At 34.0% G+C, this 20,658-nt stretch overlaps 1 protein-coding gene across 1 annotated transcript; it reads right to left on the bottom strand.

Moving 5' to 3' along the window:
• Nucleotides 1-19,233: 19,233 nt before the first annotated feature.
• LOC120072555 (FCS-Like Zinc finger 5) lies at nucleotides 19,234-20,342 on the bottom strand. Its single transcript, XM_039024943.2, has 2 exons — nucleotides 19,933-20,342; nucleotides 19,234-19,806 (listed from the first exon to the last, which is right to left on the bottom strand). Exons 1-2 carry the CDS (start codon nucleotides 20,232-20,234, stop codon nucleotides 19,635-19,637), a joined length of 474 nt encoding a protein of 157 aa, XP_038880871.1. The 5' UTR covers nucleotides 20,235-20,342; the 3' UTR covers nucleotides 19,234-19,634.
• Nucleotides 20,343-20,658: the final 316 nt, after the last annotated feature.

Below are 20,658 nucleotides of genomic sequence, written 5' to 3'. Positions count from 1 at the left end.
CATAACCAGCATCAAAAGGAGAGATGGTCAGAGACAAGGACTTGGTGGAATTCGAAACACCGATCTAAGTGTCGTGTGCTGGTAAGTTTTAAGTCCTTAAACCACAAAAGAAAATGTATAGACAGAGGAGTCGAAGAACAAGAAGGTCGGCCAAAGGTAAGAAAAAGAAGGCGACGGTGGCAGAAATGACACCGACGGTGGAAATTTCACAAGGAAGAAGAAGAAGAAGTTGAAGGGAAAAAGGAAAAAAAAACGACGCTCAACGAAAAGCTTAGCCGGCGACAAAGAATCATATGGCCTGGGACAATGAAGAATTTGTTGAAAGAATCTACAGAGGACGACGGATGGAGGTGTGGAGGAAGACACCGGCGATTACTTGGTCGTCGCGACGTGGCCGACAGTAGAGGAAACGTCAAGAGGAAGAAAAAGAAACGAGGGAGCAAAGAAAGTATACAAGCAACTTTGTTGTGGGAAAATCGAAATGGAGGCGAAGGCAGAAATAAGTCACAGTGGTGAAAAGAGACAGATTCAGTCATCGGCAACCAGAGGAAGATGAAGATTTTGCATACCTTGTTAATGGTAGGGGACAGTGGACGACAATGGAGGGAGATGATAACTTCGAAAAGTTGCAATTTTCATGAAGAGGAAGGAAAATTATTCTCTACCCAAGTGAAGTGCCAGGTGGTGGGACCAGGAATTAGAAAAAGTTATTATGGTAATTCTGAGTTATTTAATGGGTTGTATTTGCATAAGAAGACCCAAATTGTCTTAAAGGAACTTGGTTCATATGGAGAAGTTGGGGCTCAGATTTTGTGGGAAGGTTGGGGTTGCATTAAATGGCTGGAAAAACAAATTGAGACCCATTTGTTAAAGTGGCAGAAAAGGGACTTGAATATGGGCTGGAACTGTCTGAAGCGCATTGGGATTTTAGAGGAAGATGATGTATGGGCGAAGAAGCTGGAATGGAGTTTGGAGCAGCAAGTGGATTATGGGCCTAGCCCATTTGGGAAGATCTTCAAATTGAAACACATCTACAAATGGTGTGGAGATGGGCACGTAGAAAAAGATAGCCATGAACCGGCTATTGGAAAAATGGCTGCAGAAGCAAATTGGATTAGTTTATGGGCAAAATCTAAGTGAAATTATTGAAGCCCAATTTCTGCCCAAAAAAACAAAAAAAAATGAAAAAAAAAGGTGGGGTAACAAGGCGGAAGGCAGAATGCGAGTAGTGTCGAAGACACGAACAAGGCGGGAAGTATTACAAAGACGGGATAACAAAAAAAAAATTGCCTAATCCCAAGTGAAGTGCCTATAGGTGAGGTCAGCCGTTGAAGGATGTGCACCAAACAGATTGAGATGATAGTTTGGCTGGAGTTGCATGCAGAAGCCCAATTTTCTTATTTCTACAAATCTGCAAGGGATTTTGGAGTAAACTTTTGTGTAGTCTGTTTTTGGCATGAGGTGATGGATAATTTTTTGGTACAAGGTTTGTAATGGGATTATCCAACCCACACCTTGAGGACAAGGTGTGTTTTTAAGGGGCGAGTAGTGTAAGAGACCTAGTTAGAGATATAATAGAGTTATTAGTAGAATATTAGTATGGTTAATAGAATGGCAAATTAGTAAATAGTTAATAGGTTGGTTAGGCCTTTTGGTTATAAATAGAGGAAGTGGGGGTGGGAATAAGGGTATGGAGAATTTTATGTGAAGATTTCCTAATTGGGAATTTGGGAGAGTCTAGCCCTCTCGAAAAGGCTAAGGTTTATCTTGTTACTTTGCTTATGAGTTATAGCATAATTCAATACATTTTCCTATATTTCTATAATTGAATTGTCCTTGAGTTTATTCTGTATTCTTGAGTATTGTTCTTGTTAGGAGAGGGTCTTAACACTCTTCTACATACTTCAAGTCCACAAGTAGGGGTGTTAAAATGATCTGACAACCTGAACAACCGTACTACCTAACCCAAATTGTAAGGGTTAATACTCTTCTACATACTTCAAGTCCACATTTTCCTATATTTCTATAATTGAATTTTTTTTTTTCGGATTTGGTTGGGTTCAGGTCGCACTTTTAAAAATTCGTGTTGACCCAACCCAACCTGAATTTCTATTAATATTAAAACATATATAATATTATAACTCATATATATTTTTATGATGTTAGTATGAAGTTTGTAATAGATATATTGGATGTTAATATTTAACATTTGAGTTTTATGAAATTTTAATTATTAGTATGTATGTGTTGTATACAAATTTAAGTATTTTAAATTAATAAAAAAATGTAATAAAAAAGAAAAAAATAAATAACCCGACAATTCAACCCAACCCAACCCAAATTTTAAGGATTGGGTTGGATTAGATTGGAGACCTTATTCGGGTCATTTAGGTTGCCAACTCGACCAATTCGAATTTTTGGGTTGGTCCAAAGAATTCCTCCAAACCCAACACATGTACACCCCTATCCACAAGTGAGGGGGAATGTTAGAAGATCTAAGATTAAATTGATTTTCACCCATTAACTTAAGCTTTTGAGTCAATTAGTGATTTAAGATTTCTCATGACACAATATATATCATATGTGTTGGGGTTAATGCCCTAAATCTCGTGGGTCTTGTAGTTTGTAATTGTAATGTATAAACAATTTATTTATTTAATAAAATATGAAATGTTTTATTTATCATTTAGTAGCATAAGCCCACAAAACCAATAAACTAACATCCAAGATTATCATCTGTAGCTTCAACATGTATTTAGAGACATACAAGTGGATCATGTTTAAGTGATAACCTAAATGATCTGTAGTAGATGGATAAAATTGGATACATTATCCTGGTGACACTACAAATACGCCCCTCTTTGGAGATGTTACAATTGTTGTAAAGTGCAACAAATGATATGATTCTGATCATTCATGCAGAGACATGTGAGCGGGAGTGTTCTATACAAAGAAGTTTGTATAGATTAGGCTACGAAATGATTAGTCTCATTATATAACACCGTTCATAATAGAGACTTACATTTCACCAGGATGACTATAGGTGACATGACTTCAATCTTGAGTGAGTTGTGAACTCCTGTCTATGAAGGTAGTCCTTTGATTTGTTTAGGTGAGAGTGGTCAGATCGTCGAGTCAATAAGCCTACCATTTTGGGGGTTCGTCTGATTGGTAAGCTAGGAATACAGCTACACAAGACGAAATTTACTTCTTCCCTGATGTCGGGGTAAATAGATTAATTGCACTCTTAAGGGATGATTTTGGGGCTTGAACAATGTGACACCACACCCTCTTCTACGTCCCGAAAAGGGTTTGGTCATAGTTGGATTATGACTTATTTTTCATTAGAGGGATTAGTGGTACTTAAGGAGTTAGATGTAACTATAGGGGGGAAAATGTAATTTTGGCCCAACTATACTTACGAGCAATTTGTGAAGGGTCATTGCATTATTGGCTGGTTATATCCAACGGACACAGAAATATATCTGTAGTGCGAAGAGTGTTGTTGTCGGTCTTTAACAGAATGGTCGACAGTTAATGGATGTTGAATAATCTAATTAAAGAAGTTTAATTAATTATTCAAGTACCATTGGAGCTTCAATCTATAGATCCATAAGATCCCTCTATAGCTAGACAGGATTATTGGGAATTGATTTTGGATTAATTTGAATTGTTCAAATTAGTTGAGGGAAATTAATTATATTGATACAATTAATTTAACTTAATTATATATGATATAATTACTATAATATATTTGATACATTATAATATAAAGTTTATTTGAGACGAAATAAATATTTGAATATGATTCAACTATTAATTATGTGAATTGGATTCGTGTAATTAAATTTAATATAAATGGGATTTATATTAAATTCCATACATTAATGAGAGAATTAAAACTATAGGCTATATTATATTTGATACAATATAAAACTATAGGTTTTGTGTTATATATGATATAACATTATATATATATATATATATTTAAATTTATTTTTAATTTAATTTTAATTTTAAAATTAAAGGGAGGGTAATAACTTCCCTCCCTTTAATTCTCTCTTGGTTGATCGTGAAAAGTGAGAAAGTTTTTTTGATATAGACATTCTGTGAATTCTACGATCTCTCTATAATTTCCCAAAGACTTTTTTTTCTCAAAAAAAAAAAAATCTCCCTCTCTCTTTCAAAATCTTAGAGCCTACACCTCTTGAGAAATTCTCATCCCAAGAGAATACAAAGGTAACTATTTGTAGTGGTGTTCTCACTGATGTTGCTCTATTCGTGATTGATCGTGATCGTCAGTGAAAGGAGGATTTACAAGAACCCTATTTTTTCTCCTTCTTAAGCATGCTGTAAAATTAATTTATTAATTGTATAATTCTGTTATGTAATTTTCATTCTGTATAAAAATTAAAAATTGGGCGGATCCCGCTTCCACAATGGAACTTCACCGTTCCTTCGATTGAAATCAGAGCGGAGGTTTTGATCCCAAATTTTCTTTTTTCCAGAATTGAATTACAGTGAATTGATGAAATTTTCATTCTGTTTTTAATTCATATTGATGAATGTATGGAATGTATGATGGTTTGCAATTTTTGGATGTTTACAGGATTGGACCCTAGATTTATTGTTTTTCTTTACAAATTGGTTTGTAATTGGCCTTTGTTTCTGGGCATATATTGCGATAGAGTTTGTAATTTGAAAGTCTTGAATCGTTCATGATCATTCCGATATTTTTCTGGGAGGCCCAATTTGGAGAAGATTCGACAGAATTCGCAATTGTTTAATGGCTATTGTATAGTAGTGTTGCAATGTTGTGAAAGGCAAACAGGAAAAACTTTTTGTAGTGTTGCAATGCTCCAAGACGATTTATTATTATTATTATTATTATTTTATTTTTGTGGTTCGCGTGCGGCTCATGGTTCTTCCAGCTCAAGGTTCATCCAGTTCGCTTGGTTCGGCTGGTTCACGGCCCGTTCATATGCTGGGCAGTCCAATTTGTGCGGTTCAAAATAGATGAACTAGGTATTGAACCGGCTGGCTATTAATTATGTAATGGTTTGTTGTTTTTAATTAATTAAATTAATATAAGTGTTATATTAATTTAATTAATTGCCTTAGGAGTCTAATCCTGGTCCAATAATTGTTGTTTAGATTACGCATTTGATGTATGGTCTATTATTATTTATATATGTCATAATATATGCCATATAGTAAAATCCTACCATAGGTTATGCATTATTCATGTATCACTTATATTATAAATGTTATAATATATAGTTACATGATTTAATTTTACAGCATGCTCATACATCATATAATATAAGTGTTATAATATATATTTGCATCCATTAACAACATAGTCATGCATCATTTATATTATAAGAGTTATAATATATAGTTTGAATATATGGATGGATGTATGTTATTAATTATTTCATTACTTTATTATATAAGTGTTATGTATGTTAAATAATGAAATGGAATTGCATGAAGCATGTCACTACTTTAGGTTATTTTATAATTGTTATAATTTACCTAAATATGCTTTCATATGTAATGATTAGTTTAAATTTATTTCATTTCTTATATAATGGTTATAATTAAATGAAATTAGAAATTAAAATCATTAATTCAGAATTGCATGTAAAGTTTAGGTTAAAATCATTTTTTAAAATAGTTTTAAAATATGATTCACATAGACCTAAGTTCACATTTTTAATGAGATTAGAAATACGTTTAATCTTTTAATCATTTTAATAAGATTAAATTGGTTTTAATTAAAAGATTAAATTTGTAACAAATGTATTTATAGGGGACATTTTTTCTGAGTCTAATTCTATCTAGGCTGGGGTATTTAAGCTAACGGAAACGGAACAACCCTCTCTGGAAACTGACCTAGAAAGGTGAATTAGATAGATTTGTTATAAGCATGCAATCATTGATTAAAAAGTTTATTGAAGTGTTTAATGAACATTAATCAAAGTTGTTTAACTATCCAAAAGTGTTACTTTTGGGAAAATTTAAACAATCACTTAGTAAAAAAAATAATTGTATTTTTCTAAGTTAAATTAACCTTAGGTAAGATACTTAGTGGAAAGAAAATGGGGTATATGATACTTCATTTTTCCTTTTCACATTTTTTCCTATAAGTTCACACCATGAGATCTATACTCAATCTCGAGGCATCTTTGCTTGTGTCCTTCTACAGTTGGTGTTTGTATAGGTTAATACCAAGGTGAATGTAGAGAGTGTTTATAATAAGTGAGAGCAAGATGTGTGTCAATACATCCCACGGTCTCTCTGAAGGAAATTGGACACGAGGATTTCCATGAGCAGCAGAAGGATTTTTCCAAATTTCAATCATATATGAACATACACTATTATAGTCATAAACGGAAACAATACGATTATGCGCAAAACAGAAATTACAGCATGCTTCTCTAAAGATCAAGGGAAGAATTCACATACCTTTGAAGACTCATCTTCAAGACTCTTGATCACGAACACTCGAACAATCAGCAACACTGTAACACTCGAACGCCCGTACAGCACGACCGCTACACTGCACGATCACAAGAACTTGAACAAAGCGATCACCAAGGTCACGAACACTCCGAATACCACGAACGGCCTCCACAGAACCTCGACTATGTCGAGTTGAGTATGGCACCACCAAAGAGGTTACTTTGGTATTCTCGGTGTGAAAATCCAGAGTGTGGGCTCTATGTGGACTTGGTTAAAGGATGAGACCGGTGGAGAACAATCGTGTAAACGATTAAGCAAGTGGGAAAAGATAAAGCCTATCGGATAGTTCAATTCCCAATCGTTTATCAAAAGTTATCTGATCGTCTAGCAAAAGCTATGTGATTGTTTATCTAATCGTCCAACTGAGTGTCTATTGTGTAGGAACACTCCACGATCGTCTAGTCTCTCTAAGCTGTCGTTTAGTAAATCTGATTTACTTGACAACTATTCCGTGAGTAATTTCCAAGTTTGGAAATCTCAAATTAACATTCTTACCTAAATTTAGGAAAACATTTTTCCTTTTATCTCACGGTTACCATGAAACCACCAATAACCTCCCCATCAATTGGTTATTAGAGAAAAAGATAAAATTATCCAATAATTAATATTATTATAAATATAAATGATAACCAACTTACCATAATATATTTATAACCTATAGTTTTAATATTTCATTTCATGAAACATATAAACCATAGCTCTTTTTTTATTCAATGACACTTAATGTAAATCTCATTTATGTTAATCCTCCACTTGATGTATCTCATACACCATACCGATCATATCATATATAATCGAAATACCTCTTGTGAATTTGAACATTTCAAATCAACAGCAAGAACTAAGCCTCAACTTGAATCCATTGAGCTACCAAGGGGACCTTATGGACCTGTAGCTCAAATTTCCAACGATACGTGAATAACTTACTAAACTTTTTAGTGACGGGATCCACCATCCGTTAACTGCCAGACACTCTACTAAAGACCAACAACTGAACGCTCCTTACTACATATATATTCTGTGTATCTTAACCAATCAACAGTGCGACAACTTCTCTAATGAACATAAGTCATAGTCCTACTATGACCGAGTCCTCTCTTTTAGAGAGAAGTTGTGGCCAGTATGTTCAAGTCCCGGAATCAACCCTTAAGGGAGCAATCTATCTACTTACCCCTGCTTCGGATAAGGAGTGAATTCCATCTTGTGTAATTGAGTTCCCAACTCCCAGATCAAACAAGTCTCCAAAAAGGTAGTCATGTTGAGTTGGCAATCTAGCCACTCTCACCCATACTAATCAAAGGACCAACCTCAAAGGCAGGAGTTCTCAAAACACTCAAGATTGAGATCATGTCAGTTATGGTCATTTAGGTGAGATGTAAATCTCCAGTATTAACGGCGTCATATACAGAGTCTATTCATCCCGTGGTTCGGTCTTATACAAACTCTTTGTATAGGACACCCCCGCTCGCATGTCTTCACATGAATGGTCAGGATCTACCATCTGTAGTAGTTTATAACACTTACAAATACCTACAAAGCGGGTCGTATCCATAGTGTCACCAGAATCAGGTATCCCACCTTAATCCTTATACTACAGACCTATTTAGGTTATCACTTATGGCATGATCCACTTGTATATCTCATATACATGCTTAAGTTTACATAAGATAACCATGAAACTTTGTTTATTGGATATGAGTAAATGGCAGAATGAAATAACACTTATTTTATTCATAAACAATATGTATAATTTTAAAACAATGAAACTCCGAGAGAATTAGGACACCAATCCCAATACTCTCTCATTATCTTGTAGTAAATTTTCATGCTCGATCTCGATGCACCTTTGTTTGTGTCCCCCTACGAATGACATTTGAATGACTTCTTACTCAAACTCTAGAAATGGATAGGATTGCTTTAGTTTTTCCCCAATCAATTTTTTCCTACGGTTGGCTCATTGGGGCGGAACTTTAGAATATAAAATGAGGAGTTACACTTACAAAAAAATGTTAAGCAAGTTAACAGTTTCTGGACTGAACAATGGTGACTAATATTTGTAGTACAAGGAGTTGTTCTGTATATTGGTTGAGATGATTTCATTTCAGTAAAGGGATACCTGATCATCCTACGGTGGTTTTATCTCATCTCACTGAAACATCCTTGCAAAATAGATGTCACATAGGGTGCATTAAATTATTTTGCTAAATTTGATTGGTTTTTCCAAATGGGCAATGCTTGAATACTAATTTAAATAAATTGTATGTTTCAACAATTTTTCATTATGACTTCCGCGACGCTAAATTTACTTGCCGCCGATAAACATACTATCGAAAATTACACTACATGGAAAAACACAATCAACACAATATTGATCATTGATGACTTGAGATTTGTCCTAATGGAGGATTGTCCTCTTATTCCTGCTCAAAATGCTCCTCGAAATGTTTGGGAGGCATACGAGTGTTGGATATGGGCAAATGAAAAGGCCCAAACGTATATCTTGGCAAGCCTTTTTGAAGTCTTGGCCAAGAAGCATGAGCCCATGATCACTGCCCGTGAGATCATGGAGTCCACGTAGGAGATGTTCGGACAACCTTCCACACGATTTAGGCATGACAGTATGAAAAACATCTTCAATGTCCGTATGCAAAATAGGACATCTATTAGAGAACATGTTCTCAACATGATGGTCCACTTCAACATGGCGGAGTGAATAGGTCTATCATCGATGAAGTCAATCAGGTTTTCTTCATATTGAAATCTTTACCTGAAAGTTTCGTGCAATTCCGTAGCAAAAAGTTTTCCTAAGTTTCTTATGTAATAAATAAATAGGACATGTTTATTTTAAATTTTAATTACTTCACCATTTAAAAGTTAGATAATACAACAATTTTAATTGCTTCTGAATAGATCATTAATATTGTGGTAATGAGATTTAGTATTTTGTGGATTCTTTGCATGATTTACATTGTAGGGAGACAATCCAATATTTTTTCTTTGTTAATCACAATTGCAATTCTATTACGCACGAACTTGCTACACATGCTCTCAGACATTGATTGATATCAATTTATCTTGAAGATCACCCATCACAGGTGGAATCTCCTTTTAAAAGTTCATAATTGTTTTTCCTAATTTATTGTTTCTTGTTTGTTTTTGTCAATAATAATAATCATAACAATATAAGAATTTTTAATTTTATGTTTTCACATTATCATTACTTCCGTAAAAATTATTTTACATAGTATTAAAATAAAATTTTTACTCATAATTAATTTAATATGTTAACATTTTGATATTTTAATATACATAATGCAACAATTTTTATTTTAATATTATCACATATTTGTCGTTATAGTCACTCTCATACACAAAAGAAATTTGTATCATCATATATGTCTGTGTGCATGCACATACATTTAAATTGTTAAAAAAATCATCCATAACTCTTTTTTTCTATAGATTATGAAATGCTAATTTTAGAATTTATATTTTTTACTTAAAATAAAAAAGTTTTCATTATTATTTCCATAAAATAAGTTTGGCTTCTTTAAACCTTTTCAAAATGTCCAGTTAATAATATTTTTTTTTTGGAAAAAAGATAGTCTTGTTTATTTGTATTATTAAATGTAAGAATATAATTGAGGTAGTTAATTTTTTATTTCAAAGATTTTTTTGGTTTTATAAATTATGAAAAAAAATCATTTTTAAAAAAAGGAACACAATCATCTTATTATTACAAAAAAAATTGCAACTATCTTTTATACTTAAAATATAAAAATAGATACATCATTTATAATTTCTAAATAAAATATTAAACAACATTTTTGCCACGAATATCAAAATTTTAATTTTAGTATTTATGTCAATATTTTATAATTTGAAAAAAAAAATATTTATCGATTTTATTAAATTTAAAAATAATTGGGGTAGTTAATATTTGTTATTTCAAATATTTTGTTTATTCTATAAAATTATACCAAATATATATATATATATATATATATATATATATATTTCGTAAGGAACAATTTTTTTTATTATTATTTATTTATTTATTTATTTATTATTATTATTATTATTATATACACCAATAATTTCAATTTTGTGTTATATTTAAATTAATAAAATAAATACTTCATTTATAAGTAAAACATTAAACATTTTTATTGTTTGGTTATGAAAAAGCCTACATGTTATCATTATTGTTTTTAAATTAATCTTCTTATTTTCAAGACATAATAGTTTATCCTATTATGATGACTTATATTTTTTTTCTTGATAATGCTTTTCTCGGGGATAATGGAAAAAAAATGTAGGACAGAAAACACATAAAATAATATACCAAAAAAAGTACAAAATAAAAAAAAATAAAAAAAAAGAAGAAGATAAACAAAGTGTCCATAAACAAATATAAATCAAAATAAAAGAAATCCAAATTTTCTAAAAAATAAATGCATAATGTTTTGCATAAGTGGTGAATTAAAGTAAACATATGAGGATTTACATTGTTTTTTTTGTTTGATAATGCTTCTGATGATGCTGAGAAAAAATGTAGGGAAGAAAACACATAGAATAGTACACACAAAAAACTACGAAAAGAAAACGAAAGAAGAAGATGAACAAAGTGTTCACAAACAAATATAAATCAAAATAAAAGAAATTCAAAATTTCCTAAAAAACAAATGTAAAATGTTTTGCAGAAATGGTGAATTGAAGTAGACACGTGAGGACTTGCATTTTTCTTGTTTGATAATGTTTTTTTTCCAAGGATGCTAAGGAAAAGTTTAGGGAAGAAAACGCATACAATCATACACACAAAAACCTACGAAATAGATAATGAAAGAAGAAGAAGATGAACAAAGTGTTAAATGTAGTAAAAACAAATGTAGGATGGTAGTTACCTTTTTTGAAGTGGTGAATTGCATAGAAGAAAAAGACTAATGTTTCCTTTATATAGAAAGATGTTTGATAATTGTCTCTTTTGGAGAGAGGTGTTTTAAAGAAAGGGAATCATTCGTAAAAAGAAAAGATATTATAACTTACTATTAGTGAAGGTAATAATGGGAATATGTTTAAAAATCAAGGGTAAAATAGGAAGGTGAAACTTCTCCTACTTTACCTCTTTTAATTTAGTATAGATTAGGGATAATTATGGATGGATGTTCTAATAGTTGAATCTTAATATTTACAAACAATGAGAATTTAGCATTTTAATTATACCTTTTCAAATTGCTTATGTATTATTGTTTTTAATAGAAAAAATGAAAATATTTCATGAAATGAAAATACACATTGAAAATGTTTCAATCAAAATTGCATAGGAAAAAATATATTTGATTAAAATAAAAAATTGAAAAAAAAGTGGGGAATTTTTTTCCTGCAAGGAATCTCTGCCCCATTCCTAACAGGGAAATTTGCAGGGATGGGGATGGTTCTCCCTTGCCCCATGGATATATCTAGGCTCAACACATGTCCTCGAGCTTTTCCACTTGGACCTTATAGGTCTTATGCAATCAAAAAGTCTGGGAGGTAAATGATATGTTTTAGTTGTTGTTGATGACTTCTCCAGATACACCTGGGTACATTTGCTTTGTGAAAAAACAGATGCATTTACTACTTTTCAAGCTCTTTGTTATCAATTACAATGAGAGAAAGATTTCTACATGATAAGAATCAAGAGTGATCATGGTAAGAATTTTGAAAACTCTCAATATGTAGCCTTCTGTAATTCTGTTGGGATACATCATGAATTTTCTGCTCCAATCACTCCCCAACAAAACAAGGTAGGAAAAATCAGACACTTCAGGAGGCACAGGCTATGTTACATGCAAAACACCCGCCCTTTCATTTTTGTGCAGAGGCTCTAAATACAACATGTCATATTCACAACAAAGTTGTTTGACGTCTCGGGTCCTCAAGCACAAATTTATAAAATAATGAGAGGGAGAAAATCGAATGTGAAATACTTCCATATCTTTGGCAGCACTTGTTACATCCTAATGAATAGAGAGGTTAGATGGAAATGGGATTCGAAATCAGATGAAGGCATATTTCTGCTCTAATCACTATTAGCAAAATGGGGTTGTGGAAAGGAAAAATCGGACATTTTAGGAGACTACACGAGTTATGTTACATGCAAAACATCTGCCCTTTCATTTTTGGGCAAAGCCTCGCATGTCATATTCATAGTTGTTTTACTCGCATGTCATATTCATAGTTGTTTTACGCCTCGGGTCCTCGAGCACAATTTATTAAATATAGAGAGGGAGAAAACCAAATATGAAATACTTCCATATGTTTGGCAGCATTTGTTACATTCTAGTGAATAGAGAAGCTACATGGAAATGAGATTCTAAATTGGATGAAGGCATATTTCTTGGATATTCCAAAAATAGTCGAGCTTACTATATCTACAATAAACGAACTCGTTGTGTAATGAAGTCTATTAACATTGTGATTGATGATGTTGTAGATTCATCAAGCTCCACAATCAAGCTCCATTACTGTGGAAGAATTCCAATGCACTACCACTTGTCAATACAGATGTCCCTATGATAACTGGCAGAAATGCCAGTTATTATAAGCCTTTTATTTAAAATTATGAGGGCTAACAGGTAGAAAACGCAGTGATAATGCTTAGAATTTGTGAAAAATTGAGTTTTGCATCGATAACCATCTAAAACCTACTGACCAAATATCATGCGTTATTCTGTGCCAAAGTTTCTATTTTTATAGCTATCCCAGGAATCAAACGCATGCATTTATAATAAGCAATCATAGACAAACGTATGCGCCAAAGCCGGGCGACTGCAAAAGACGAACGCAGACGACAACCCCATGCGTCCAACGCATGGAAGTTGTAGTAATTGCATGCGCCCAACACATGGAGAACACGGTGAACAAATAGAGATTGCGGCGACGGAGTGACAGCCATAATAGAAGATCGCAAGATGGGTAGAACTCGTTGATAACTTCAGCTAAATTCAGCTCGGACGCATACCTTGGGAGTATCAACAATGTGACAACGCCCATACCACGACAAAAGCAGCATTGAGCCATACCTCCATCATTACAACTGTCGGCGTCCAAGTTCTATAAATAGCCCTTGAGACCTTCATTTTGAGACATCCGAGCTTCTGCCTCAAGGAAGAATTTTGTGATCACAGATGAGAGCTTGAAAGAGATTTCTAGTGAGAATTCTTCATCTCCACAGCCCAGACCGGGTGACGATCGGAGCATTCGCCGGAGATAGAGCTCGAAAGACACATCTCCACCATTCAACCATGGCACCACCAGCAACCTTGACGTAGAGTCCTTCATCTCCCTTTTAATCTCTGTATTGTATTACATTTTAGCTTGAGATATTAAGATATTTTGTGATCAATGCAAATCTTACTCCTTCATTACTATCCTCTTCATCCTCTTCATTTCTATCATAATTTTTTTCAGCGTATATTTATCAAAGTCAATCGAATGCTTAATCGTGTTGCCTAGAGATAGGACACATGTAGCAACCCATCGAGAGGTGTGCGTTGTGCGAGTATAGTGAGTTAATCCTCTTTGCTCGGTGAAAGGCTGTAGCAACGCCTGTCTATGGGATGTTGCATTACTTGTCTATAAGTTAAATTACCGCGTCTAACTACCTGAGAAGGTAAGGGATGGAACGCACTAAGCAAGGTTCGTATTGTTCCTAGAGATAGGCACAATCTTATGCTCGACGGAATCATGCACTATAGAGATATAGTCATGCGGCTGACCACCTAGAGGTGTGATGCGTTAGTGCAACGAGCTGGGATTACTCGAGCAATTTAAAATAGTAAACGTTACTAAGCATTAATAGTTGTTGTGTATCTACCTATTCTCATTGCAATTCTTCTATTGCTTAATCTGTTTAGTTAGGAGTATGATTAGTGTGTAAAACATTTAAACCTTCTTCGCTTTATTTTTATTCTTATTCATCGCCTCAAATGCATCACTTCACAAATATTATTGAGTGACAAGTCCCCGTGTTCGACCTCGGATTATCCGAGAAACTTGCGTTTGTGTTATACTTGGCACAAGCGTAAGAAAACTTGTGATAGGAACGTGCGATTATTGCATGCTAAGATTAACGCATCATCATTTCGGCGCATGACCTTAGACGCATGAGAGCAAGCGCATAAGCCATGTCTAATGCATGATTTAATGTACAACCCCATTCATCCTTAAAAATAAAACAAAACAAAACACATCTATAAATTAATCCCAACACCCTAACATCTCCCCAAACATGTGTTTGACATGAATTCTAAAACTCTAGTGAAGAACAACCAATCAGTTGCTGAGCAGGCTGAAGTTAGTAACAAGCACATTCTAGTAACATAATTGGTGATCTTGAAGAAGAGGTGACACCCAAAAAGAAAGATAAAGTTAACTAACTGGAGATGATCAATAATATTTTCTTCACATTCTTTGTTGAACCAATAAATATCAAAGAAGCTATTGAAGATGAATGTTGGGTCAATACTATGCAAGAAGAGCCTGGGCACTTTGTGTGAAATAATGTTTTGACTTTTGTTCCCATGCCAGAATCTGTTAATGTGATTGGCACAAAGTGGATATTAAAAAACAAGTCTGATGAGTATGGCCATGTCACTAGAAATAAAGCCAGATTAATGGCTTAAGGGTATACCCGATAGAAAAATGGTGAGATATAAAGAAAATGCTAAAAAGAAGATGCATGTTGAAGAATATGTTCCTCCGACTATAACAAACAAATATGGAATCCGTGTGCGTGGTCTTCTTGCCACAAAGAAAGAAATTGGAGTTCCTCATTTTTCGACAAAAAGAAGACGTTATGGAGCCAGTCAGTTTGTTGAAATGAAAGGAAAAGAAAAAGTGCGCACTTCATATCTCACATTGACTGGTATTATTGGTTCAGGAGTTGAAATTTTTCTGGAAAAAGAAAAATCCACCTTTAATGATTCTTCGAGTCACTGCATGAGTTTATTACTTTACTTATAAACCCTAAAGATAATAACAAACAATATTTCTTTTTGTCTAAGGGTTTCATAGTGAGTGATGATAATCTTACATCTGTTTCTAGCAATATGGAGTTTGCTTTACCTTATTCTAGTACGATTAATGAAGAGAATGTTATTGTTCCTGGTTCTTCTGTGTTAGAAAAGGGGAGTTTGCTTGTAACTGAAGAGAATGTTGTTGTTCCTGTTTCTTCTGAGTTGGAAAAGGGGAGTTTGCTTGTAGCTGATGAGAATGTTGTATATGATTTCGTTGACAAAGTAGATTTTGAAACAATTGCTTCTTTATCCATACTGCCTGTAATTAGTCCTTCTAAAAATACTGCTGAGAATGTTAATCTTAATGTTTCTCCTAAAACCGTGCAACCTGGTGAAGAGATTGCCAATGCTTCTCTTGAAATAAACACCATGACTGACCAAGAAAACATAAATAATGAGGTTGTATATGACCCCTTAGCTACAAAAAACTATGAGAATTTATAGGATGTCATATTTTCTGATGTTGACCTTGGTCCGAGTGAACGGACACTTGAAATTTCCCCTGCCCATGCTTCTAATGAAGACATCAATGTTGATACTCCTCTTGCTGAGCTACATTTAAAAAGAACTGATGATGTTGGTGCTGGTGTGACTACTGGTGTTGTTGCTGATGATGAAGCTGTTGCTGGATCAGATATTGATGTTTTACATGAGTATTCGGAAAATGATTATGAAAAGTCACCTTCTGAGGAAGATTCTAATTGGGGTTTATGGAGTAGCTTTGACAATGAGGACTCTGGTAATGTCCATGTCACTTATGCAACAACTAAAGGCAAGGGAAAACAGGCTACTGGGTATAATATACCTCATGTTCCCTTAGATAGAGTATTATTTCATATCGAGGAGAATGCTAGTTTGTGAAAATATGTTATGAAAAGAAACATTGTCGATGAAAAAGAGTTGTATAAGCACCTTCAGAAATGTTTAGACCTTATGGAATCGTTACTTGATGTTGGACTAGAAAGAACTGTGTAGAGTTTTGAACTCTATTACCCTCAACTGGTTCGAGAATTTGTTGTGAACTTGACCTTTAATTTTGTTAATCCAACCAGCTTTGATTTTCAGAAAGTCAATATCAAACATCATTCTTTTGTTATATCTCTTACATTATCAATCGGTTTCCTCACAGAAATGTGCCAAAGAATGTTATTGAAGAACACCCATTTTAAGGGACCTTATGTTTGAATTAATAGAGGGTGCTCAGTCTTCATGGGCAAAAAAGAGACAGCTTCCCACACTAGTGTTCAGTGTCAAATATGCCCTCCTTCACAAGATAGGCATATTGAATTGGTGTTCTTCTTCGCACAAGTTTGGCCTCTCAGCCTCTCTTGCTACATTGATCTATCAGATTAGAACTAAGTCTCAATTCAACTATGGTGCATTTGTATTGAATTAAATTTAGCGGCATATTAGGTCTAAAGCCCTTTGTTTGCCCATTTGTTACCAGAGGTTAATTTGTGGGATTCTCCTTTCTCAGAAACCTAATCTGGTCGCACCTATTGAACCCACTTGCTCACCACCTAGTCATTTTATCATACATCCCAAGCTCCTGCAAGGACATTATGTTCCTAATATAGATACTACCACCACGGCCTCTCATGTTGATGGCCTCAGTTGAGCTTTCATTGAATCTTCTTTTGGTAGTAGTGTTCTACAAGTGTTATATAATGAGTCTCGCGGCATTGAGACCTTGATGTAGAGTTTAAAGTTGATGGGATGTTGCAGGTCATGGGGGTTGTATTGTCTAGGTCTGGAGGGACTTCTTATTCATAGAGGCGTGCTTTTTTTTTTTTTTTTTCAGCCAAAAAGGGGGAGACTTGGTGTTATATTGGCGGTGTATTGATTTGATTTGAAGGGAGCTTGTTGAGTCTACTCTTAGTTTTGTTGGTTTTGGTGATTGTTTTGGTTGATTGGGTATTTGTTGTTGTTTGGTTTTGTGATTGGTTGACAAATTGACTTTGTTTATTTGTTTTCTGTTGTAAAGTCTTCTACTCTTCCAGTTGTTATTAATGATGTTTCAACTCTATTTGGTGACATTTATTTTTTTTGTTGGTTGGTTGTTAAATATTATGTCTTAAAAACTTAGCCAAAGAGGGAGCTTGTTGAAGATTTGCTGATTATCTTTATATTATTCCTAAGGTAGTTTCTGGGGATTTTCACAGTTGTCTCAAATAAAGTCTTAACATCTGCTCTAGACAAGTCGTATTTCCTGCAGAATATTTTCTTTCCTAATCTAGAATTTATATACAAAATATTTTAATTTCCTGATATAGGAAATCTCAGCAGAAGTATATTGATCGATATTTTTATTTTCTATGGTGGATCTTATTTTGACAAAAATGAAAAGAAAAAAAATCTGAAAATTCTTGCCTTATTTGGCATCGCTTTTAAAAATAGAATTCTAAGCCTCATCTAGGGTTGTCGCCTTCGTTATATTAGAAAGACGTTTTCTGTTCTGTAGCTGAACTGTGCAACATTGTGTTTTTTCTATTTGTTCACTATATTCCACTGTGCAAGTTTTTCATCCGTTGAGTGCAACACATTGAAGATAATCATGGTCTTAGGGGGAGCTTGAGTCATCACTATCGAGAAGAGATTTTCACGGTTTTAGGGGGAGCCTAAGTAATTGCTACGAAGGAGTTCTCGATCTTAGAGGGATCCTAAAATTCATTAGTGAAGAGAGTTCGCTGACTTGAAGAAAAGATAACAACGTTGAGAGGAGTCTCACACACCGTCGAAAGCCAAAATATTCAACATTAATATTATCAAACTTAGGGAGAGTCTAACTGCATTTGAGAGGGAGTCTCACATCTAGAGGAAGCCTAAGTGATCAGGGAGTTGAGCTTTATGTGAATCATTTTAGTAGTTGTGCATTACATATAAGTACTATGTTGTAAATTGTTTAACTCATTAATATTAGTAGATTATCTTTTTTCGGACACATTGCCTCCAAAACATAGGTGGGTTTTACTTATCTAGGTTACTAACTCTTGTGTGTCTTTATCTGCTTACTTGTAATTCGAGTGACGAGTTAACCTAATGTTTTTTCAATGTTTTAAGGTTACATAAATTCACATTAATAATTAAAAACGTAGGAAAGTTGAAAACACGTTCCACGTGACCAAAAATAGGCATTATTTTCCCAACTATACATACGAACAAAACAATCATATTTCTTTCAAAATTATATTTCTTTCCAATGACATGCTACTTTATTTAATAACTACTTAATTTCTTATTTTTAGCTTTTAAAAATCAAACTTCTAAGTCAAGTCTTGAAAAAGTAAAAGAAAACAATTTAAAAAAAAAAATCGACTAAAATTTGGAACGTTTGTAAAATTTAAAATTAAAATATTTAAAACGAAATTATTGTCAAACATACAGAAATAGTTTATATATATATACGGGCAGAGACGTCACATGCATTTATCTTTTTAATTTTCGTTTAAAATAAAGCCAGGACTATGCATCACTAATTCACTAGTGTGGCCTATGTTATGTAAGAGGGTTAGAAAATAATGATAAGATTAACTCGTTTTACGAATATTCATCTTTTTATAACCAATAATAAAGAAAAAACAATCTTATTTTCATTTTGTTTTTGTTTTTTTTAGGTCCTGTAGCTATTTAGAACATAGAACTCCACTTGTTCAAATCATGAAATTACAATATCTCTAATTTAAAAGTCTACATCAAATAATACTTCCGCCCACAGCATGTTTCCATTTTTCCTTTTCCTTTTTCTTTTTCTTTCTTTCTTTTTTTTTTTTTTGGATTTTCTAAATATTCCATTTGTACAAGATACCAAAATATGCCCATCATATAGTAATCTCAACTCCAACAACCAGACAACTGGCAAGTGAACAATCCCGCCCCAGGCGGAATCGGAGTCGGTGTTGGAGGTGGTGGAGGAATTATATTAATATTATCTATATTAATATATCTATAAACCTCCTAGTTCTACTACAAATATATATATATATATATATATATATATATATAACTTGTAATTGATTTCCAACTGTTTCTCCACTCTAATAATTAAAATTAGCGTCCTCCGCCGTCTGGTTCCTTCTTCCTCGACCCCCTTCCTCCCACCGTCGTCGATGCCATCGCCGCCGCTTGCCGTTCCTCTTTCTTCTTCCCTCCGTACTCTTTTCGCTCATCTTCTTTTATTTGCTTCTCTCTACACTCCGAACTGCAAAACGCCGTGTCCCCTCTGCACGTACACGTCACATCCCCAAATAAGATATATATATTACAAATTCTGATTTTCTTAAAATATAGAGACTAAATTTGCAATTTATCAAAAAAAAAAAGAAAAGAAAAAGAAATCGAGGAGTACCTGTACATGTAGATGTCACGGCCAGCAGCGAGGCGACGTTTGCAGAGACCGCACGTACGGAGGAAGTGATCGGTAGGTGGCTGAGCGAGGTCACGTGCGGGCTGATTTCTTAAATTTCTAGGAGAAACCAAGGCAGAGTAATTAATGGTGGTGGTATTATGAGGAACCGCCATCGGGTGGTGCAGATCGTGGGGGTTCTGATCGGACAGTTCTTCAAATTCCACGTCGGGAATATCCCCCCTGATTCCGGTCATACTGGTGGTTCTTTTGATCGGAAGGCGAGGGCGCTTCCCAAGCAGCATCTTCACCGGAAATTTGAAGGGGGAAGAAGATGAGGGGTGGGGGGAGAGAGTGGGAAGTTGGACTACTCTGAGAGACTACGCAATTGGGCAAATATATTGAAGTATTTGAGTGGAGAGAGAAAGAGAGAATCATGATCATAAATGTTGATTACTGAGAGCGAATCTTGGCCGTTGCTTGCGGGCACCACGTACAAAGAGATCCCACGTCACGCTTTTTTAGTTCTTCTTTTTCTCCAATAACTGTAAAGTAAAATTGTTGTTATATTTCAATTATTTGACGTTTACGGAAAAGGATGTAAAGTGGGTTTTGTGGTCTAATTCATTTTCATTACACCCATGCTTAATTAATGAGACATCCATACACAGACTGCTTTATGTTAATTAATGTTATTAATATTAATCAGGTGCAAATCTTGTGCCATTT

Source organism: Benincasa hispida, chromosome 3 (genome assembly GCF_027475165.1).
Source record: "Benincasa hispida cultivar pf3 chromosome 3, pf3_genome.v1.1, whole genome shotgun sequence".
Taxonomy (NCBI): Eukaryota; Viridiplantae; Streptophyta; class Magnoliopsida; order Cucurbitales; family Cucurbitaceae; genus Benincasa; species Benincasa hispida.
This window is presented reverse-complemented; position numbering and strand designations above follow the sequence as displayed.

Coding starts and splice junctions, on each gene's coding strand:
- LOC120072555 (XM_039024943.2), bottom strand. CDS start 20,234: ATGCTGCTTGGGAAGCGCCCTCGCCTTCCGATCAAAAGAACCACCAGT. Junction 19,807..19,932: donor CGTGACATCTACATGTACAG/GTACTCCTCGAT, acceptor GTGTACGTGCAG/AGGGGACACGGCGTTTTGCA.